At 52.0% G+C, this 24,259-nt stretch overlaps 1 protein-coding gene across 1 annotated transcript in view; it reads right to left on the bottom strand.

Moving 5' to 3' along the window:
* Positions 1 to 24,259, bottom strand: part of LOC119101698 (synaptogenesis protein syg-2-like) — an 83,149-nt gene that overhangs the window by 27,987 nt on the left and 30,903 nt on the right. The window contains exons 5-11 of the mRNA XM_037225116.1: positions 20,911 to 21,111; positions 20,146 to 20,297; positions 16,481 to 16,625; positions 14,101 to 14,231; positions 13,291 to 13,450; positions 4,871 to 5,033; positions 2,751 to 2,881 (exon numbers count right to left, since the gene is read on the bottom strand). Of these exons, the coding sequence (XP_037081011.1) occupies positions 2,751 to 2,881; positions 4,871 to 5,033; positions 13,291 to 13,450; positions 14,101 to 14,231; positions 16,481 to 16,625; positions 20,146 to 20,297; positions 20,911 to 21,111 (1,083 nt within the window). The remainder of the gene's footprint in view (positions 1 to 2,750; positions 2,882 to 4,870; positions 5,034 to 13,290; positions 13,451 to 14,100; positions 14,232 to 16,480; positions 16,626 to 20,145; positions 20,298 to 20,910; positions 21,112 to 24,259) is intronic.

Here is a 24,259-nt window from a genome sequence, read left to right as displayed (position 1 = left end):
CATAGCTTTTACATCACAAAACAGTCAGTCCTCTAAGGCCTACCAGACGCATGCTTACCAACACAACTGATCGGCTGCAGCGGGAGCATACAGGTGCATGATGAACAGCTAAATATGCATATAAGCATCACACAACCCAGCGACAGCAAAACATAGCTTTGATATCCTGGTTACAGCTGAATTGATATGATGGAATGTGTGAGGACCCGCCAGCTCCGTACACGATATTCTGCCTGATACCAATCACAAAGGACCTAAGGTTACCACGCTGGAATGTGAATTCATATCATGCCTCTGGAACATGCGACTTTGCATGGAATCACCTGGGGCCAAACACGTGGAAGCCGGTTTTAACCGGACAATGATGACCTCTATGCTTACGTAGGGTTCCGCGAGCGATTGCGCAATGCGCCTTTAAAATGACTGTTTACAAGTGGTCTGGCCGAATATTCTACAAACACCTATACATAAAACGACACGCTGTTTTTGACACGGAGGGGGAGAGGGGTGATAACTGCCTACACCAAATGTCCAACGGTGATAGTTCTCATAAGGTAGCTGACAATGGCTACAAAAAGTCCTTATCGCTGGGATGTCGGAACGTTTGGCAAGATGTTGACCGGAAGCAGCATAGCGTAGATGTCTGCCATGTAACTGATGACATCACAGACTACTGAAATGTCCGCACATTTTTCAAATTTTCTGAGCGTTCTGCTCTCCTGCGGAAGTCGGCGTAATGAATGTACGGATCAGCACTGGCACCAAACAATACACTGTCTTCTTTCACATCATAAATATCACACACATACCAGAATGCTGACAGGCGTTAAGGTCAGGACATGGACCTGCCGAAACCTGTGACTGTCTAATGGCGTCTTTTCGCAAATGTTCTACCTATTCGACCATCGTGTTCTATGGTGACTTTGGTGACTTGCTCAATGGCTATCGAGTTGTAAAATGTAATAGGTTTATTGACTAGTTCTTTCAAAATCGACAGCACAGGTTATATGATTTCAACGTTTATACGCTTCCATCACAAGACCTTTGTTGGTGACGTAACGTGACGTTACATCGTATGCTTTTCAGCAAGTGGATAGCATCAAGCCCCCTAATGCATTACATAAAGAAACTTTGCATTACAACCACTAGAGGCAGCTGGCGGCTGTGCAGACCTTCCTTGCCCACATCTCGCTGACTTGACCAGCAAAGAAAACACATGCGCCACAATATGGCAAACTAACTAATCCACAGCTAAGGAAAGCTTGATGAGCGCACCCCGGGAAGTTCATGACTTGCCTCAGGAAATTGCAGATATTTGCTTTGAAACGCTGGGCTGCGGCAGGTTTATATCACAGCATACTTTCTACTCAATTACAATTGCATACAATTCATCGGAAGCCCGACGACCAGATGTCCCCAAACACAGAAGTGTCTGATCGACGCTAATGGAGTCATTTCGTGGTGTTTCGCCACCAGACTGATAATTTTGGTAAAATACGGTCGGGCCAACACAGATATCGGAGAGGAGGGGGGGGGGGGGAAGGACAGGATCCCTCGAAAACGACACAAAGCTCCACTTATGTAGCATCACCGGTGCGCTCCTGTGGACGTTTTTGACCACACGGGCTTCTGGCATAATCTTTGGACAAACAACGTCAGCAAGATGGCAATTTGACTCATCGCAAATGAGTACCAGATCTCACCTGCATAAACAAATTGTTGTGAGCTCGATGAGCCTCGGCTACTTGAGGCCAATAAAGACCATCCCATTTTAGTCTGACCTCATGGTACGCTTGTCGTATTAGTATTGTCTTCGGCTTTCTTCCTTATGCAGCGTTGGAGCATGAGGCAAATGCCATGCCGTATTTTGTAGAGCAACGTCCCTTGCTCGTACAGACTGATGTCTACGCCTTCCACTTATCACACCGTAGAGGCCGTTAACGCACGATCCAGCATGTCAGGTTAAGCCAAGTCATTTGCGTGCCACAGAAAACAACAAATGTTAACTTGGAACTGGACGACGCGTTGCTTTCTATGCCTTCTCGATGCCTTGCAATCAGTAAAATGTCGCATGCAGGCTCAGGAGGATGACCTGCTTTTTTATCTAAAATCACGTCGTCCCAGATCATTGCCACACAAATCATGCAATAATTATTGGCCTTGGACACCATTTTACCCAACGGGCATACCATTCGGCACCATTTTCCGGGGTGCATACTGCCTCTGTTGACATCACGACTTGAGCTGTGCTGATTCCTGGTGTCCAGACAACCCTTCGACCGTCAGGTCATACAAAGCGAAGCATTGTATTGTCTGACGGCACTCGGAGACGTACGCTCTGAAGGGGCTGCGTCTCCGGGCCCCGCCGGACGCGGCGGACGGGGCCCGGAGACGCACGCTCCAACGGGCTGGTCTCCGAGCTCGTCGGACCGCGGGGGCCGGGCGCCCGGACGCGCTCCAACGGGGCCCGGAGACGCACGCTCCAGCGGGGCCCGGAGACGCACGCTCCAACGGGGCCCGGAGACGCACGCTCCAACGGGGCCCGGAGACGCACGCTCCAACGGGGCCCGGAGACGCACGCTCCAACGGGGCCCGGAGACGACGCCAACGCCCATACCGAGACGACGCCCAACGGGGCCCGGAGACGCACGCCCCACGTCCGGAGACACGCTCAACGGGCCCGGAGACGCAGCTCCCGGCCGGCGGCCGCGACGCGCGGGCGGCCCGGAGACGCACGCTCTTAGACGTACCTGCCGACACGATGTGGAAGACGCAGGGGGTCTTCTGCCAGCCGATGCCGTTGCGCGCCCAGCAGAGCAGCGTGCCGTAGTCGAGCTCCGAGCGAGGTACGTATTCGGCAGTGCTGCTGGTGCCGTTCACGCTGTCCGAGAGAAGGCCGGGCTCATCGGTCCGCACAACGGCGCGCGGATGGAGACGTCGCTGCGGCCGGACGAAGCACGCGCACACAAACATCCCACGTCCAAATCAAGACGTCATGCCGACAAACTATCGAGGCGTCGGAACTCTCCGCAAAAATACACGGAGGTGGGCTCATGTGGGAACCGCGCGTGATGTGAGCTGAAACGCATACGATGGCCGCTAAAACGCCTACACGCCTGTCAGTACTGCGTGTCAGTACATCCTCTACAACTCGCAGTATTGTGAGGCTTTTTGCCAGGGTGCTGGGTCGGCGGCTGCTGAGAAGAGGTGCCCGTTTGCTGACTGTCTGCCAAAGCTTCAGTCCTGTCCAGCCGTCTGCGGACCCGTCAGTCCTATCCGGCCGTCTGCGGACGTCTCAGTCCCTATCCGGTCGTCTGCGAACTCGTCAGCCCTATCCGGCCGTCTGCGAACTCGTCAGTCCTATCCGGCCGTCTGCGGACGTCTCAGCCCTATCCGGTCGTCTGCGAACTCGTCAGTCCTATCCGGCCGTCTGCGGACGTGTCAGCCCATCCGGCTGTCTGCGGGTGTGTCAGCCCGGTCCGGACGTCTGCAGACCCGTCAGCCCTATCCGGCCGTCTGCGGACTCGTCAGCCCTATCCGGCCGTCTGCGGACACGTCAGTCCTATCCGGCCGTCTGCGGGCTCGTCAGCGCTATCCGGCCGTCTGCGGACGCGTCAGCCCGGTCCGGCGCCCGCCACTGCAGCGCAGCCACCGGCCGATCACCGGCGCAGCCTTCCGGCCTGCGTCTCATCCCCCGCGACGGCTGTGTTGGAGTGATGGATGTTGCTGTGATGCAGCCGTCGGTTAACGTGACGGATGATTAAACTTTGAGCGGGAAAACCGAGTTAGGGTGTGACGGCACCCTCCGGGTGGGCACGTGGTCGGGTCCGCTGGCCTATGGCGGGGTCAGTGGACGCACGGGCTCATATAGCAGATTACGAGTTGGAGAAAAAGCGGGCACGGGACCCACAGACATCCCTGAGCAGAGTACAGCTGCCGACACATATCGCAGCCATTACGGTCATTCCCAACTGAAATTTCGGTAATTCGTCCTAGAAAAGCTACAGTCGAACCAGCGGTTAGCCACTTCGCTCTCTTTAACGCAGGGAGAGATCGACCACATTTCATGCAGACATGATCTGTAACACGCCTATGCCTGATGTCTGCTGTCTGGCACATGCAAGCTTGGATGGTCGCATGTATCACGCGCCATTTCAGCATCAACAAACAGACATCAGTTAGATGAATTACCAGGATTACTTTGGGCTATTCCTCAGCTTTCCCCGCTGGTCTTCGAAATGTGCGTACTGTATTATGTGCCAGATATGATTGCACTGGTTTGGATAAAAGACCAGTTCAAATCTCAGCCCTAGACAGATGACTCAAACGAACTTTATTGACTCCCAAGGAAGGTGACAACAGGCTCTTAATTGACTTATTTCGACTGCTGAAGAATTTGTGCCTTACTTAAGAAAACTTTACACACGGCATGGCTATGTTTAAGTATGTTTACCTCATCGGACACTAAGACAGCACGAAATATGTGTTTTGAAACATAATATCTACACAACTGTTTGTCTTACCCGGCTAGCAAAAAAGCACTTAACGTCTGATGAAAAAACTATAGGGCTGTGGATGGCTATACACCGCTTAATTGCGCGAAGTAGTAGTCTACTGCCACAACAGGAATAGCAGCTAGGCCGAATAGCATGTTTGCCAGCCACTTCAACTAACTAACAAACTAACTTGGTGAAAAGGACGCAACAAACCATTCAGTCCGCAGGAGTGGCAATCATTACGCTTGTTATTAAATGCGGTGTTTTTTTTTTATCGAAACAAACATTTTCGCAGCATTTCCACCACGCATTTCCGACGCATTACCAGCTTGATTCAGCGCTGTCCGTTGTTAGCCAGGACCGGCGTGACTCACGTGAACTGGGCGGTCGGCAGGTGGGTGATCTCCCCCGTGTTGTTGAAGGACCAGCGGAAGGTGACCTCGGCCGGGTTAGCCTCCACCCCGCAGTGCACCAGCACGTGCTCGAACTTGGCCGCGCCGTAGATGAGCGTCTGGCCCGGAAGGCAGCGCGGCGCGTCTGGAACACGCGCGCACAGTCCGGTGTGGTCAGGTCAGGTCAGGTCAGGTCAGGCACGCATCGGAGAACACGCACTGCTTCTGCTCTCCCGCTGATGTATGCGGTTACGTATCGTAACACATTTTCAAGATGCCTCCTACATTTAGAAGGTCTTCACCGAAAAAAACACATTTTGATAACATCAATCTTTGATTCATTTTCAGAAGCCTTTCTCATGAAGGCCTATTTTTTCAAGGTCTTTTTCAAAAAGCCTCCTCCCAGCAAGCCTTTTTTGTAGGGTCCACGTTCAGAGAAGCCAGTGTTCACAGAGCTTGTTTCCACCGGTCCCACGTCCCCCGGGGCTGTGTTTAGGATACCCTCGTCAGAATATTCACCATTAGAAGGACTGTGCTCAGGAGTCCTTCGTTTATCAGGTCTAAGTTTCAAAGGCTTTTCGATATCGTCTGGTTTCGAAGGCAAAGGCCTGAGGACCTGCTACAACGATTGTATCCAAAAGACCTTTTCCCACAAACCATGTGTGCAGCATAATGTCCATGTTCAAAGGAACACCCTCCAAAAACCAGCTTTCTGGGTACTAGGTTGTCACGACCCGGCCCAAAAGGAAGAGGACCGATGAGCCAGCTCTAATTTGCCCATATTTTATATTCTTATGCCTGCAGTGTTGCGTGCGAAGCAACGTTTTTAAAGCTGGTACATCGTTAAACGTGCCAGCTCCGTACCGACAAGCGTTCTGAATACATGGCTTCCGGAAGCAGGCCTTTCGAACATAAGCCAGGTTCAAATTCGCAACGTTCGCTTCCTATACGATGGCAATGTGATCTTAAAATGGGCGTTCTTTAGACTGATATTGTAAAGACAGAAAACGATGCGTGATCATACATTTGTCACAAAAGGCTGTCTGTCCGTATAGGCTTTCTGAACGCAAACGTTCTGAATGAAACCTCTTGAAAGTCTTTTGAAGACAGGTTTTCTGAACGTAGGCATTCTGACAACAGGACTTTGGAGCATACCGAATCCTCGCCGCCACCCTCCGCCTTCGGAAAATATACTGTCATGATTGTAGGACTTATCACAAGGAAAATATACATTCAAAATGTCAAGAACAAGAATAAGCATTGCATGTTGTGAGGCATACTTGCATGCATGATTTGTAACCACACATATGAAGTAGAGTCACGCATGACACTTTTTTACAGCTGCATCACTTAACCGCCACCTTCTAAATCGCCACGTCCAACACGCTCTTGCGGGTTGACTATCGGTGGCTGCGCCGCGTGCTGGGCAGATGAGTCGGGGGGGGGGGGGGGGGGGGCGAGGGTCGGGGTGTGGCGGGAGCAGCGGCGGTGCCGTCACTCCCGGCAGTGGTCTCGTGGCCGTAAACCACAAACTGCCGGCTGATTGCGACCGCCGGCCGCTGGCGGCGTCGTAAAGCCCGGCCACAGCCCGCCGGCCGGCGGCGGACAGCTCTGTCCGTCCACCTCCGCCGCCGGCCGCCCGCCAGTCACGGGCCACAAACTCCGGTTAGGCGCGCACGGCGCTGCGTAAGCACCGCGGACGCCGCCGGCCGGCAGACGGCCCCCAGATGCCGCATGAGAATTGACTGCTTAATGAACATAATATGCATGGTCGAACCGGATGGCCTCCAATTCCAGTCCGGCTCCTGTCGAGACGACAGGCACCCCTTGTCTGTGACGGACGTACTTTCGGCATTGTGGGCTGCGGACTCTTAGCGGCAGACGAGCTCTGAGACAATAGGCACCGTCTCTGGGAGACGTACAGACTCGAGACTAAGGGCACATTACCCAGTTTTGCAACTCTGAGAAGGCGAAACAAAACTCTGAGCAGTCGACAAGCGCTGTGTCGGTGGGCGCCGATCTTTGTCCGTAGAGTGTTTACAACAACAAAAACACGATAGTTCTGCCAAGTAGAAACGCCGCTCTTTGGCTCCTCAGCCCATTACAAAAATAAGCGTAGAAAATCCACTGGTTTGACGTTTAGGCCGCGTGCAGGCCCATTTTTAACAAGAACCAGCGACTTCTGACATTGTCTTCACCATCATCTTATGCTGGTGTTAGCTATAGTGTAAAACCGGAAGCCCGGTAGAACCCAGGTGGAGTCGACTGGGTGCGGGAGGGATATGAGGATCTGGGGAGGGGCTGGCGTCGCTCCCCAGGCCCCAGCAACTAAAGCCGAATAGAAATGAGATCCGCAAGCCCAGCTCGTTAAAGTTCGCTGTGGAGTCCGGATGGAAATGAAAATATGGCAGCTGGTCTGGCAGGTGCGACCTCCATAGCCACGACAAGGACAAGGGATATGTCCGTCACAGCGGCGGAACAGGTAGGGCATATGTCCGTCACAGCGGCGGAACAGGTAGGGAATATGTTTGTCACAGCGGCGGAACAGGTAGGAATATGTTTGTCACAGCGGCGGAACAGGTAGGGCATATGTCCGTCACAGCGGCGGAACAGGTAGGGCATATGTTTGTCACAGCGGCGGAGCAGGTGGGCATATGTCCGTCACAGCAGCGGAACAGGTAGGGCATATGTCCGTCACAGCGGCGGAACAGGTAGGGCATATGTCCGTCACAGCGGCGGAACAGGCAGGGCATATGTTTGTTACAGCGGCGGAACAGGTAGGGCATATGTCCGTCACAGCGGCGGAACAGGAGGATCTGTTGTTACGCTGCGGAACAGGGGCGTAGTCGTCACAGCGGGGAAATTGGGCTATGCCGTCACAGCGCGGAACAGAGTTAGTGGCGCATAGGGAGTCACAGCTGCGGAACAGTTAGGGCATATGTCCGTCACAGCGGCGGAACAGGTAGGGCGTATGTCCGTCACAGCGGCGGAACAGTTAGGGCATATGTCCGTCACAGCAGTGGAACGGGCGGGGGATATGTCCGCCACAAGGGAGGGAGACAGTTGGAAAGTTACCACCTCTCGCAACTCGTGCTTGATTTGTTTCTAATAAAGAAGATTCGGCTGTCACAATACATAACAAATCTTTACATTCTGCATCCAATGCTTGCACGATGCGTAACCCTTAACACATCGTGTCGCAGCATGGCATGACAAAATTGAAACCATTTGAAGCATCTATTTCGTATTAATGCTCCTTCGTTGCAGAGCTCTTCTCTCGAAAGCCCGTTTCACATCGGTTCCGTGACTGATATGGACCACCACAACGCAAAGGTTCTATGCAATATTATCTGCGCAAAAGTTTGCAAGGGAAGTACGAACCTCATACCTTCCGGATGTACTTGTTTGCCGATTCTTGTATTTATGCCGGATGCATTTTTTTCTTCTGGCCGCCTCCGTAACAACTCTTCAATGCTACGCTGAGCGACTAAAATTCCCTACGATTGATGGAGTACGAATAGGACTGTCGTGGCTTTAGCCGTGCGAAGGGAGTGAGATTGTGTCCTTTGTCGTGTGAACTATGAACGAGGAAGATTTGCTTCTGCTGCCGCATTTGGAAACGAAGGAGAAGAACCGCGGGAGAAGAGCACGAGTGCGAGAGTCAATGCCACGACCCGGGTTGAAGGGAGGCTTTATCACATCACAACGATCGCACATTTCTTAAGGAATGTAAGTATTGACCGTACGGCAGCAGGAAGAAAGACTATACAGCCTTTTATAAAAAGCACTGCCTATCCGGCCAAAAATGGGCATTGGAACCTTGGTAGAAATGGCATACTTCAGCTCATTTCAAAGGTGTGTTTGACCTGGAATATACCCGCGGCGCATGAGCGACGTACGGTGCGCAGTCTGGTGTGAATTTTTCTATTCTCATCCGGTCCGCATTGTTGCAGAAGTGCAGAGGGGTTATCAACGCTCCTGCGAATGAGCAGCTCCCAGGCACCTCACACCGTTACGAACAGCCGTCTTTCCGGAATCGCTGCCGTATCATTACGTAGTCGGTGTGAGCCCAAATGTGAAGACATTGAAGCCAGTATTTGATATCATGACATGGGCTCACTATGACTGTTGGTATAGCTTGAAGTGGAAAAGACTGCTCTGGAAAACACGATTTCTCTATCTAGTGAATATACTCCGCAATACACCATTGTTTGATTGCATCATCTTGGCTTGCAAAACATTGATTGAGAGCCAGTTGGCGACCGTTATACCTGGAAATTGTGCTCACCAATGCCAGATATAAGTTATAGCGACATGAGCACCCAGCTGCCCTTGAAGTAGTCCCCCAAAATTGTCCACACATCTTCACGGGCGTGTTGATGAGAACCTAACGGGGTTAGGTCTTAGGAAGGGCAGGGCTACAAACGGTACCGAATGATCTTCAAGATGGCCATTTTGCTCAAGACCTCATACAAATATAAAACACTCTCTTTAAGAAGGTCTGGATCCCAAGAGTCATTTTGTCAAAAGCCAAAGGTATCGCTGCAAAAACGTCGATCACACTTTAAAAGCAGTAAAAACGAATGCGATTCAAAACCCAATTATCAGAGTGCTTGGTTATCTTGGGCGCTGACTGGCTGGACAGAATTCCTGTTAGAATCGAAGCTATTCAACCCCTAACCACGGTCGGAAACAATCCACCAACCTCCGCGAGGAAGTGCGGCTCGTTCCCAGTACCAACTCGAGCGGGGTGAAGGGTAGGTTATCCCGCCGTGCAGTACGGCCGGCGGGCCAGCCTACCACCGCAGTGGCGATCGTGTCAGAGACGCGTCGCAACTGGCCGGTTCGGCGCGCCGCCCATGGCTAAGGCGGCCACAAACCTTGATCAGCGCTTATTGCAGGCCAGCCTCTGCAGCGGCTTTGTCAACTTTCTTGATTGTGAGAATTCCGAAGAACAGTCGGAAGGTTGGCTGAATTTGTGTCGGGAGGAACACCCGAACTCGGGTGATAAACTCGCGCCACTCTGGACCGCCGTAGGAAGTGTTGTAAATTAACAAGTTCCTCGGAAGCTGCATGGTTACTTTGCGACGCAATAACTTTTAGGGCCAGCGCCGCCATCATAGCGGCGCAATTACGCTCGAATAGGAATTTGTCTTCCGTGAAAAATACCATCCGAATAGCAGGCGGGCCTAGACCGTGTATAGGGCGCAGAGCTGTACTAGAGAGTCCAGGAGCGGTTTTAATGTTTCGTTTTCACCCCAAACTCGCAAGCTATACATTTACTGTATACGTAGGAGCTGAAGGAGGACGTCCATGGGGCTGCAATGAATAACCAAAAAAAGCATAGATGTCCGTGCCGTTAACCCAGAAGTTTAGAGTGCCTGGCCTTGAGATTAACCAACCGTAGTGGGGTAGGTTCGAGGCTCTTTAGGCGCTCGCTGTGTGCCCCTGACGAAAATGACCTACGGCCGGTTAGAATGCCCGGATTAATGGTTAGGTGACGACAGACAGCAGGGGCGAACCGTGTCGAACAATGCGATAGGTTGATCCTCGCCCTCATTCGCAGTTTTTTTCCCCAACGCGTGCTAATAGTGGGGTTGGGTCGATCAGATCTACTGGGACTTCCAAACTAAGATGTATTGAGCCCCGTGGAAAACAACAGTAGATAAGTCGCAATAGTTGGATGCTGCTAGATCAAAAATTGATCTCATTATGCCTTGTCAGAGGCAAAATTATCCTGAGAATGGAACTCTTACAGCTTAACATGCTCAGATGTACGCGACCATGCCTCGTAGCGACACCAAGCCTAAATAAGCCACCAAGCCACCACGTTCCTCGTTTAATATTGAGTACACAGGCAGGCGGTGCTATGTACTTAAAGCATACATGTAAAATGTATCACTCTGTTAATGTCACAGTGTCGGCCGGCAGCCAGTCTGGCCGGGCATCACTGCTTGCAGCCCGCCGCCCGCTCCAGCCGTAGATCTTCGTGCAATATTCTTCAGCATATCACCGCTCCAGTGCCTCTGCAAACCGCCGCTACGCCGAAACCAGAAACGACAGCGATACGTTTTTGGTGTCACAACACACGCAATGAATGCTCCACAGGCCGCTGAGAATTTGGCGCGTTTGCATGATATGTCGGAAAGGTATCCCCAGAATTTCGTTTGGGGGGAAGGTCGCATCGACCCATCCATTATCTTCTTATCAAGGTCAGAGTCAATGCTGAGCTTCCATCAATGTTACGGAGTCGGCCCCCGGCGCGCGGTCTGCATACTCATCGGCTGCCGAATGCTGCCGGCGCTGGCTGTGGACTACCGTTCAGTGTTCGTAAAAAAGCTGTCGGTTCTCAGAAACCAGAAAAGCTGACGACACGTTTTTGGTTTCCAAACACGCGCAATGGATTTCCTGGAGGTCACCAAGGCTTTAGGTGCGATTACACATCAAGCCAGAGATATACGCTCAGAAAAACTTACGGGGGAGGCGTCGCATCGACCCTTTCCCGTATGCGGGCAATGGTTAAACTTTTGCCGTACAGTTCTGCCGTTTATCCGGATCGGCCGGATCAAATTGAACCGGATCAGATCGGACGGATTGGACTTGGCATTGCTGTCGGACGGATCAAATCGATAAGGTCCAACGGTGGGGTGACGCTCACGCAACAAGCACTGGTCAGTGTCGACGCTGATCGTGGGAATTCATTGAGTTAAAACATTCGGACTTTAACTTGAAAAAGATAAAAGGTACATCCTAAGTTTAGGTTTGCTATTACCATCAGCCGTGACTACCTTCCTTGATATAAACTGATGTATATATATATATATATATATATATATATATATATATATATATATTATACTTCACATGACACATTAACTCCTATATTTCACATATATAAGAAACGCATACATGCATTGGCGTCAACACAAACACACACACATATGTATATATATATATATATATATATATATATATATACATTAACATTTATAAAACAAGTTTTGTATCCATTGTTGGTTGTGAATGTGCCTAGATTTAGCTGACATGAAAGGTTTGAAGCAATCTGGTCCAGGTCAAGTCAAAATGAGATAAAAAACAAAGAGTTGCTGCTGCCATGTTACGGCTATAACTCTGCACTCCTTGTGTGGGCTTCAGCGACGTTGTTTACCCGTCAAAGGACCAGTAATTAAATCGCAAAGCCATCATCCGCTCAGCAGCGTTTTTTTTCATTACATCGCAAGCAACCCCATGAGTCACCAAAGCGAGGCCGCCTTTAGAATCAGCAGGAGAAGCCTCAGCTCTTGTTATTTCAAACAGACAGCAAGTGTTTGGCTGGTTGAATGCTTTAAAGAAATGCCATTTTCTTAAGAGATATTTGGACGTTGTGCAGGCTCAGCTTTGAGCTGAGATGTCAAGCGCACAAATCACAAAAGATTATTACGCACTACAAATATCCCGCTGACCATCGCGATTATCAGCCATGACCTGCCCGTCTGGCGTGGCCCTGGATGTCTGTGGGCAGTTCGGTTTAACTGATAGTGGCTACAGTGGGTCTGTCTCTTAGACAGGACTTTGGACTTCGAAATGTCATCTTTGTTCAAAGTAATATTTTGAAACTGAGAATGCACATTTTTTTTTCACCCAGCCGTTTTCCTTGTTTTGTCAGGGATGTGAATCACACTACTTCATGTCATACGAGACTGCCGGTTATTTGCTCCCTGTTGCCTGTGCTCTAATTGTACAATTCTGTCAAAGTTCATTAGGTCATGTTTGCTTATCAAACACGGTACCCTGTTGTTCATTAACTTTATTTATTCAGCCCTGAAGATGGCTCGTGGTGGAATGGTACCCTACCTGCCTGTGCTACTTTCGGGCGCCTTCTGCTGAAATCAACGCTGGGGTGAAATATTTATGTTACGTCTCAAAAGAGCCTCTCGCCATTTGCTCCTCCTTAAAGGACGTTAAATTCATCCTCACAAGGGCTAAGATATCTTCGAGAGGTAGCCAGCAGCTCCCGTCATAAATTTGGTGGGACCTAGCATCTGCCCTTCCAAACTTTGCAGAGAAATTCAAGTATTAAATATTGTACGCTGCATGGGAAACAAATTAGATTTTAGCAGTTCCCCCCCCCCCCCTCCCTCAGCTTGGTGAGTTTTGTATCCCTAAAATCTCTACAAAAAAACCGCCAGGAGCGGCATAACCGGTATAGCGGGAAGGAGAGGCACATATCCCTCTATACTTTTAGACTTTGGCATGGAACCTCCCCCCCCCTGCCCCCACCCACCCCCTACCCCACCCCCAGCATCGGCCGCTGGCGCCGCCGCTGGCTGCAGGTCATCTCCACCACCACAGCTGGCGACCACGTGCGGTCCCCCGGCGAGCGGGTCCGGGCTCCGACTTACATTTGACAGGCAGGAAGAGCGCGTTGCTGACACCCTGGCCCTCGTCGTTCGTGGCGGCGCAGGTGTACATGCCGGAGCGCTGCCTCGACAGGTCCTGCAGCGCCAGGCTCTGGTTGATCATGATGACGCCGGCCGCCTGGCTGTGCACCAGCGGACGGTCCTGCCGGCAGGCCACAGCTCGTCCAATGATGCCGACACACTCCTCAGCTGCTGACAAGTGAACTCGGCGCAGTGGACGGAGCGTGCGGCTAGTCGGCATCCTTCACCGTCGGCGCTATAAGGAGGTGAGCATCACATGCCATCGCAGTTTGGGAAGTCAGTGTGTATGTCAGTGAAGTCAGCTACGCTCACATAACGAGCACTGCTTAGCGTGAGCGCTGATCCCAGAAATCCATCTATTCAAAGGATTCGGATAACATTTAAAAAAAACTCAGCCAAGGATTACGACTTCACCAAAGAGCAAAATCAAAACGTTTAAGCATATATCTTGGACGTGCGCATGCGAGCTGGCGGTCGACCCGTGACGTCATCCGTGAGCCCGGCGCGGTCCCATCGGGTCGTCTCTGCCACACACTCCCGTCCCTCCGCTTATACGACAACACAGTCACAATACGGGCGCCCCGGGGAGCCCGTCGTCATGGAGTGATTGTGGGCAGAACAGTCCCCAGTCCCCAGCGGGCAGTAAGCCCGTCACCACAGCCGCACAGACCCGGACCGCCCGGCACTAGGGCCCCGTCGCCGGGTGTTGACCGACAGCGAGGGGCCAGTCGGCCGGGGCGGCGCGCGGCGGCGACGGCCGGCGGTACTCACGTCCAGACGCCACTCGATGCTGTACACCCACGGTACGGCGCTGATGTGGCACTCGAAGTACACGTCATCGCCCTCCTCGATGTCCGAGAGCTGCAGCGTGCGGCCAGCCGTCAGCCGCACCACCGGCCGGTCTGCAACCCGGCCAGACCAAGTCAGGTGAGCGTCTACTCACCTAGGCTGGGGCACGCCGGGTCAGACCAGGTCAGGTAAACGTCTACTCACCTAGGCTGGAGCACGCCGGGTCAGAGTGAGCACGCGTGGTGGGTAGCCTGTGAGGTACGCGGAGAGCGGCCACACATGGGTGCTGTGCGCACGGCCGCCGTGGGGTGCCCGGAGCACGACCAGGGGCCGTTTGCCCGGGCCCATGGCCCGCGCCGACAGCTGGGGTAATGCATGGGACGTGGCGTCTGCGGGGGGCGCCGGATTCACCGCTCAGACGCCGTCTAAATCACCGGCCAGAGCGCGGCACGAGCGTGGAGCGAGGGTCCGGGGAGGGGAGGGGGGAGGGGATTCAGATGGGCCCGTATGGGACGGCGGCGGCCCACCGTATCTATCGCCGCCAGGACGAACTGGCTGCCCGTTATTTGGCTCTCCATCTGGATGACATAACTTGTGCGTTTTACTTCATTGCTCCAACCGACTGATTTATTTCCAAAAGCTACTTCCAAATCTGAATTACGAGATTTAATAAATGACCGGCTCAGAAGCGGGCGGTGGCGGCGGCTGCCGCCGGGCAGCCCTCGATCGGCGCGGCTGGCGGCCGACAGCGGAGGGAGGGGGGGGGGGGGCTGCCCCATCGATATGTCGACGATCAGTGAGAGGATTCCCGGACGGGGCAGTCGCCGCTGGAGACGCAGTGGATGCGCGAGGATAAGGCCACATCAGCTGAACACTTCGGGGAGACTGGTGATGTATGCTCGGATGGCTGGAGATCTGGGGCACAGCACTGTCCCCAGGTTAAACAAAAGGGACCATATGACGTGGTCCTTAAACGAAACAATGGTCTTTTTCAGGCACTGAGATCCTCTAAATCCACCCAGGCACCAAAACCAGACAGGTTCATCACTAGCAGGTGCCATCACGCCCATCTGGCTGCACCGCTCCGCGACGTCATTTAGGAGCACATAAGGCAGATGGCTACACTGCAGGCACGACCCCTCCCCTCCGCACCCAAGACCGGTGTGGCGATTGAACGCGCTCTCGCGGGCTGCTCGTGCGCTAGGAGCCCGTCAGAGCGGCAAGAACGCTCGTTCCACGAGACACTGCCTGCGTGCTAGAAGCACATCCGAACGGCAAGAACGTTCGCTCCAGCAGCCTGGGCAGACGACTACACTGCAGGCACGACATTTCCCGTCCGCCCTCAAGACCGATGTGGCGATTGAACGCGATCTCGCAGGCTGCTAGCGCGCTAGGAGCCCGTCAGAGCGGCAAGAACGCTCGATCCAGGAGAAACTGCCTGCGAGCTAGGAGCACGTCAGAGTGGCAAGAACGCTCGCTCCAGGAGAGACTGCCTGCGAGCTAGGAGCCCGTCAGGGCGGCAAAAAACGCTCGATCTAGGAGAAACTGCCTGCGGGCTAGGAGCACGTCCGAGCAGCAAGAATGCTCGCTCCAGCAGCCTGGGAGCTAGGAGCTCCCGCAGAGACCACCGGCGTTCCTGAAGGCAGTCTTAGCGGCGCTCCACCTGACAGCTAGTCCATCTTAATCGCTCCGCCGGCGGTGGTGGGGAGTGGCAGCCCTTCTCCCCTGGGACGGGCGAGTGGAGGGAGAGAGAGCAGGGTTTCCCACAGCACATCGGAGAAGAGCGGTGGGAATGCCGAAACTGGCCTTCGCGTGTCTGACAGCAGACCTGCTGATGACCCAGGCTTTCCGAGGGCGTGGGCGGGACGGTAACGGGCGCCTCGGACCTCCGGCGCAGTCAGCGGCAGGGGTGACGCCCTCAGCACAGCTCGAGGTCAGAGTCCGGATTCAAGTCGGACGCACTACACAGACCGCTCTAACCGTCGTAAAGATTGCGCTGGGACGCTGTTGAACCACATCGAGTGTCCATCGATAACCTGGCGATGTCGCAGCAAGCGGCCACCAAACCTAACCATATGGATTCCACACGCCCGCGGGCACAGAAGTCGCAACACGGCTCCGAGTCCCAGCTCGAGAATGACGCATGATGCGACACCGCATGATGCAGCCTAGGGCTGCGGCAAGGGCCTGCAGTGTTGCTGCTTTGGTAAACTGGCCACGACTCGATACCTCCGTAAAAATCTGACGGCAAAGCTTCGGCTGCAATGCAGCTGCATAGCAACAGAACCAGCAGGTGCATACCTATTCGGTTTGTCGGATGACGCCACATACGAACAGTGTTGAAGGTCACTGACGTACTTACAGTTGACTTTAAGCGTGATGGAATCCTCCAGTCTGGTGCCGGGCACGGCCGGGCTAAATGCTCGGCAATAAATCACTTCACCCGAATCCTCAGCAGATGGCAGCACGCGCAGCGTGGATGACGTCACGTTATTTCCATGCGATCTCTGTGAAGGATTGCACATGATCACATACATAATCACCAAAACAAATATCAACCACCAGAGAATTGCACTTCTAACACTTAGAGATTAGTGGAAACATATTGATGATCCCTTTAAAGATAACGACAAATGAGGATTGTCCTGTAAGATTAACAAGCGTGAGAGAGCAGCGTGCCATACCGTGTATTTTACAGTGTGCGTTTTCAACATAATATACTCATGACGTTATACCAGAGCGTTGCAATGAAACTGCTGGTCTCTTTCGGGAAGCTCTAAATAAAATAACCGTTTAAGCTGGTCAAGATGCGTAAAAGTAATACACGGAACGCAGTTAGACAATGGTTGAGTCCGCTGTTCAACTCCGCGTGTTACATTGGTTGGACAACTAAGCTTGGAGCTTGTTCCGCACAGCGCCAACCAATCACGGCTGCTTGGGATTTCATCCCTTCAACCCTTTTTCGCCCACAGAGGTGCAATATTTCTTTGACAGCGCCCTACCCCGGCAATCTCCGTGAGCATCATTAATCATCTCCGACAAAAGCGGCTCCCCGTCGAAAAAGCCGACTCTCGGGCGGCACACCGGGCGGCCGGGTCCGCGTCCCGGGGCGCCGCGGTCCGCCCTCGTTGGCGAGCTGTGAGTGGAAGCGGGCGGTTCCGCGACCGCCGGCTCGGACGATCCGTCTGCCGGCAGGCTGGCTGGAGGCCCGTACCGGATCCCGCCCCGGGGCTCTCTGGGTCAGATGCGGAGGCATCACCGGCACCTCCCGTCAGCACCGCGGCCGTATAGTGCGGGGCAAACGGCACAGGCCGGCGCTCTAGGACGACGGGCGCCGGTTGCGTGACGTGTAGCGGCACCTCGCGTTTGGTGTGTGCACGGAAGGCTGCAGTGCGTACAGACTTATGAAACTCGCCTCAATTACATAAGGCGGACACAAATTCCTATTTGACGCCTGGCTTGAGTTCAGATGCATGTGCAGCCCCAGATGCTTTGCCTGTTCTGCTCCGCTAGCCAGAGAAAGATGAGCAGGCGAGGCAAGAAATAAAAACTAGGGGTTTTTGGTCACCATGATCACAAACCGCTCATAAACGCTTTGCAGTTGCTGCTGTGGTGTGCGCAACGTTATCTCAGGGAGTTCCGGTACACAGCAATGCGTCGCCTTGATTTCCGTTCCTGTGACATTACGGTATGCGGTTGTCTTCCGCGAGCGCCGACTTAATTTGACTGTCTGCGAACCATTTTGTTCTTATCTGTTGCGGGAAGGACAGATTCCTAACAAGCAGCGAATGTTTACTAGATAAACATCCAGGTTAATCTGGCGTATATTTATTACGGGTAGAGAAGCGAAAATGTTGCGACAACCATGCTTGGCCATATATATATATATATATATATATATATATATATATATATATATATATATATATGTATGTTGCATCTGAGACATGTTTTTGGGCACAGAAGCAATTGAGTTTAAGACTACAATCGATTCCATTGACCTTGGGTGAGGTATGAGGTCAGACTGAGGCCTATGCGACCTCGCTTTTACCCAAGAGTTTCTGTATGTAGTAGTTGCTGGTGCTCATTTGAGACTCATCAATAGCAGGTCTCGCAACATTATTTTTATGGATATTTTAGAGGTTAGAATAGGGCATTAAAATGACCTGAAATGCTATTAACCTAAAAGGACCAATTCCAGCATTGCGTTTTCAGAGCACATACCGTCTTGCATAATTATTGACGCTTATTGAAATGTAAAAATGACAGCAATTTTGTCGCATTTTGGTCACAATTATCTTTTTAAGGTCAGTCAAGGCCATTGAACTTAAATACACACCAGTGACCTGTTGCTTAAAACAAGTATCTAGGTTCGAGGCGGTTGCACTAAAATGTATGGGGACACTTTGGATACCAATGTGAGGTTTGACGTTTTGGTCCTCATTTGACCCGAAGATTATAATCTAGATATCTCAGACTTTGGCACATATCATTTGGCAACCAGGCTAATCCAACCTGTGAACTTGATGTTTCTAGCTTTCTTAATTTTTAAGATCTCATGAGAGGAGGGGAATCGACTTAAACCCAGCGAAGTGTGTTTAACCGGCCACCCGAGCGCGTGTTAATCTAGCATGCATAACGTGATACAACTGCAAAGGTTGCCCTTTCATCAGTAAGTTTCTTTTCGTTTCGTAAGGTCCTTTTTCCTTTTGCAATTTACATCCGCTATCGTTGCAGTTGAATTGTGCTGTATGCCTAGGAGACAGCAAAAGGGATCGAAAAAAGATGTTTCCATTACGATGGAAAATTGCAACACCTCAAGCTAAGTTATTGCCGTTTGTTTTTCAAACGCATGCTCTCAGCCTCACACGGCAGACATTGTACATATATTATCTCTTTCGTATAAATGTGCAATACCTGTTTACAATATGAACTATTTATATTATTCAAGGTAGTTTTCTTGATTTCTTAGGCCAGTACGATAAAACATATATTTCAAACATGGTAAGAGGTGGGCCAAAGTGGACAGAGGAAACTTTCACAAATTCATCTAAAGGGAAACGGGACTCCGCTGTTATTTGAATCACAAACACATCATCTAGATCACCCTCAGTTTCTTCGCTAGGGGCGCTCCAGCTGCTGTCGCAGGTGACAATTCCGAAATAGCACGTGTCTTCCACATGACCTGGTGATGTTCTGAGCTCGGCGCCTGGTGACGCTCCGAGATCGGCGCCTGGTGACACTACGAGATCAGCGTCTGGTGACGCTCCGAGATCGGCGCCTGGTGACGCCCCGAGATCGGCGCATGGTGACGCTCCGAGATCAGCGGCTGGGGACACTCCAAGACCGGCGCCTGGTGACGCTCCGAGATCGGCGCCTGGTGACGCTCCGAGATCAGCGGCTGGTGACACTCCGAGATCGGCGCCTGGTGACGCTCCGAGATCGGCGCCTGGTGACGCTCCGAGATCGGCGCATGGTGACGCTCCGAGATCAGCGGCTGGTGACGCTCCGAGATCGGCGCCTGGTGACGCTCCGAGATCGGCGCCTGGTGACGCTCCGAGATCGGCGCCTGGCGACGCTCCGAGATCAGCGCCGTCTCTGTTAATGCCGGTTCCGCTGGCCGTCGTGGCCCGCAGCGGCCAGAACTGATGGTGTCGACAAAAACGATCCGGCGGTGGGGAAATGGTGCGCGAGGAGCCGTCAGTGACTGTCGTTACCCGCTCCCGGCCGGCTCGGTGGGGCGGGGACCCGCCGACCATGACCTTCCGTCGGTGACTGTCGTTAGCGGCCCCCGACCAGCGCGGCGGGGTGGGGCCGGCCAGTCATGACCTGCCGTCAGCGGCTGTCGTTACCAGCCCACGACCGGCGGCGAACGGCCCCAGCAGCGGGAGATGGCTCAAGCCGACGCGGCGGAGCGGGGGCCGGCGGCCCGTGACCTGATGCTCGGGGTAGAGCGAGGGCCACCCCACACTCCGTCCCCCCCCCCCCCCCGCCCGGCGCCGGCCCAGCCCAGGACGAGTATCTTACCGTCAGTGTGCCGGAGAGGACGGCACCGTTCCGTGACCACGTGACCACCGGCTGGGGTCGTGACCCGGTGACCTGGCAGGTCAGATCCAGCGGCTTGTTGGCCGACACAGACGCCTTCTTGTCGTTGGTGATCCGCACGTCCACGGGAGGAACTGGTGATCAGCCATAAATTAGGTGAACTTGAGTTCATCCCTAGTCCGACCCAAAACAGCCCCACCACACCCCACATATACTCACCCTAATACCCTTACTCATACAACATTGCATTCAGAGCAGATGAATACGACCACATACTGCATTCCAGATATTTGAACAAGGCCGTCCTACGCACGCTCACTTCAGCAGAGGAACCTCGGCTTCCAGGTCTTTCCCCCTCCCCCCCCCCGCTCGGCCGGTGCCCCCTCCCCTGTGTGCCCATTCCAGCAGAGGCATCTCAGGGTGCAGTCCTTGCTCCAGATGGGCCCGTGGCCGTCCCACGTGTGCCCATCCCAACAGATGTATCTCAGGGTGCGGCCCTTGCTCCAGCCCGGCCCGTGGCCGTCCCACGTGCGCTCATCCCAGCAGAGGTATCTCAGGGTGCGGTCCTTGCTCCAGCCCGACCCGTGGCCGTCCCACGTGCGCTCATCCCAGCAGAGGTATCTCAGGGTGCAGTCCTTGCCCCACCTGTGCCCGTGGCCGTCCCACGTGTGCCCATCCCAGCAGAGGTATCTCAGGGTTTGGTTCCTCGCCCCAGTCCGGTCCGTGTCCCTCATGGCGAGCACTCACAGCTGATGTCGAGCCGGGCGGCGGCCGCCTTGTGGGGCCGCAGCGGCGTGTTGCCCGCCATGCAGGTGTAGAGGTTGGCCAGGTCGGCGCGTCGCAGGCCGGTCACCTCCAGCGTGTTCCTGGTGACCCCGGCGTCATGGCGCCACGAGGAGTCCACCAGCGAGCCCTCCAGCCACCAGGTGACGTTCGGCGGCGGCCGACCTGCAGCCAGGATGCGATGCGTGACGTCACAGTGTGGTGACGTAATATTGTCACCGTCACCACGCCCAGTTCGGATGGTGTGGTGCAGCCCGGTAATGTCTTCATCAGCTGGCAACTGAATGGCTGCACGCGTGCGTGTACAGAACAGTGGCAGCCTCCCTCAGTATTCTCTTGAGCACCTCGGTAACCAGTAAAGGTAGTGGTTCACATTTGAAGATACTGAATCAAACATCTATATGATCCGTGTTATATACGCAACGTGTATACATGTGTTTGATGAAATTAGCTCACTTATATTTATTGATGCACTTTCAATGGGAAAATCTGCTCAAGACAGCACCATTTTTGTAATTAGTCAGTCTGCTACTCAGTGCGTAATTTTTTGGTTGCATCACCATACCATGCACAGCATTGATTTAAGGGGGTGATCCACATTTATACGAGATTTTAAACTGAAAATGACATCTTGAAAACCTTTCGGTGTTGTTCGCAGTCCTGCCGTTTATAAGACCTAAGCCCCTCTGGTTTCTGAGCTATACGCCCGCGAAAATGGGAAGAGGTTTATCAGTGAGAGTATTTCCAAGTCACCTCGGCATTCATGACGTCGTGATAACGTCGCTAAAATCCTGCCATGACATAAGCCATGCGGCGATCACGGGCAAAAAGAGATTGTCGGGGTGTTCATATCTGGCGTTCCTGAGCGCGATTTCCATGTATAACGGTCGTCAATTAGCTCTCAATTAATGTTGCGAGGTACATAATCAAACCATGACGCACTGAGAAGGACACAAAACAGAGAAATGTGCTTTTTGCAGCAGTCTTTTCCACTTAAAGATTGAACTTATAGTTATAAGTAAGGTTGTTTTAACATATATGATGCTTGTTTTACGGTATCAAAATGTGAAACATCCCTTTAAAAGCCAATTGACGGCCATTATGTCTGGAAATCGGGCTCATGGAAGTCAGATTTGAACGACTCGACAATTATATTTGTTTTGGCCTTGATCGCCACATGACTAATAGAACGACAGCGTTTAAATGACGTCATTATAGCGTCATGGATGTCCAAGTGACTTCGAAATACTCCCCCCTACGTATTTTGCACATCTTTGTGAGCGCGTAGTTCAAAAACTAGAGGGGTTTAGGTCTTAAGAAGGGTAGGGCTGTGAACTGCACCAAATGATCTTAAAGATCACTAGTTCAGTTGAGAACTCTTACAAATATAGAAGACTACCTTGAACTTTTTTGTTAATTTTTCCGTTATGAAATTTTTGCCCTAATACTTTTTAACACTTTTCCAAACAGGTCGCGATCATTTCAGCATAATTTTGATCATTGCGCAGCCAGGTGGAGTAAATTTATTGGATCAAGGCCACGCTGAATCAGGCAAATGTTAACATATTTTGTAACGATAGGTGTAGTTTGCGTCGTGATTGGTGCAGGTGTGCCCTTTTGGTGCTTGTTAATTTTTTGCAACTCACTTTGCTTATGGAACTTGCATGCAACTGTCCATTACGTTTCAAAGATAAGCAGGGACATAACAGCAAATTATTGGTGCACGCATGCAGCATCTGAGCCGCATTGCCATCGTCTGTGATTGCTGTTGCAATGTGAATGTGTCTCTAACACAGCTTGTATGCACTTCTTCAAGTTTGCTCTTCATTGCTTAATATCTGTATGATGACAATTGTTGCAATCCGTTATGAAACTATGTGACCTGGCCTGATCTGGCCTGGGCCTTTCAGATGGTTTTCAAATATAGTCAGCCGCAAAAGTTCGTCATATTGCACAGAATGACGTGTTATAACATGAGCATCACCATAACGGGGTTGGTTTTCATGTGACAGAAAACATTTTATCCCATGACAGCCTTTCCTTGATCTGTCAAATGTAAAAATGTATGCAATTTAAGGTACACGACTATTTGCAATCGACCTGAGCTTTTCAAATAATTTTGCTCATTTTGCATGCCCTTCAAATAATTTTCAATCAAAACAGCGTCCAAAAATTAAAGTTTATCGTTTACAAGACATGATAACGCTTATACGATAGAGCATCGCTCCAGTGGCTTTTTCAGCTGAGGTGATATTTCCGTGCCTTTAAAGCCCACTCAGTCGACCCAGGCTCACAAATCTTGAAATATACGAAATCGTTATGAAAAACAGCAAAGAGCACGCCGCTGCTTGCGGAATTACTTTTTGATAATAAGATTGGAAAGTGTACCGAAGACATTTCATATTATCAGGGAGAGGGGACGCGGATCCTCCTTGATAGATGACTTTGCATCGTATTCACACTAGATGTTTAAATTTTGAAGTTCCTGATCTCTGTGGTTCATGACCTATGACCTCTATCTCGTAGTTGTGTCGATGACATTTGCTCAAAAGCAAAAACAAGCTTTTCTCGCAGTAAATGCACTCCAAATAGATCTTCTAGATCGTCGCTCTTATATCGACCACTCCAAAGGGCATTGCAATAGCTCTGGTGGCTTTTACAACGTGCTCAACATACTCAGGGACATAATACCCGAGGACAGAACTTTCAAGGGAAGACGGCAAGGGGACCAAAACAAGCAAGGGGAAGGTAAAGTTGACCCCTCTGCCGTTGGTTGAAGATGAACTATTCAGAAAGGTGGAGCGGTTGGTGAGGAGCAGCGGACTGCAATGCAAAACGTGAACAGGCCAAAATTCGCTGCAACAGTATTTCGCCAGAATTAATATGCGAAAGACTGACCCATGAAGCTGACCCAACGCATATGCATTCCCCCACGCGTGGCTTCGATGGAACCTGCGTGATAAATAACGTAATTTATGGATTGGACCGCTTTGCCACATACGTGGGTGAGTGCATACGCCAAGCAAGAGAACGTTTCTTTGATCATCGTTGCGACGCCTTCGAGGGCATCAACAACCCGATAAGACTTCACTTTCACGCTCGCCGCGGTTTTGATGTCTTCTGAAGTTCCAGTCGTGACAAAAATATTGTGCAAGTTACATGGCCATGTCGAACGAAAACTTAAAAATCCTGCTTTTGCCGAAATCAAACACGCCATGGACAAAAATATATCCAGCTGGTCTCTCTTCAGTTCACAAACGGTGTGGCACGGACATAATGTGGACATCGTAAATAATACCCCGGCGACATCATG

This window comes from Pollicipes pollicipes, unplaced genomic scaffold, assembly GCF_011947565.3.
Source record: "Pollicipes pollicipes isolate AB1234 unplaced genomic scaffold, Ppol_2.1 Scaffold_2555;HRSCAF=2994_pilon_pilon_pilon, whole genome shotgun sequence".
Classification (NCBI taxonomy): Eukaryota; Metazoa; Arthropoda; class Thecostraca; order Pollicipedomorpha; family Pollicipedidae; genus Pollicipes; species Pollicipes pollicipes.
Note: the sequence above shows the minus strand (reverse complement) of the source record. Positions and strands in the feature narration are given on the sequence as shown.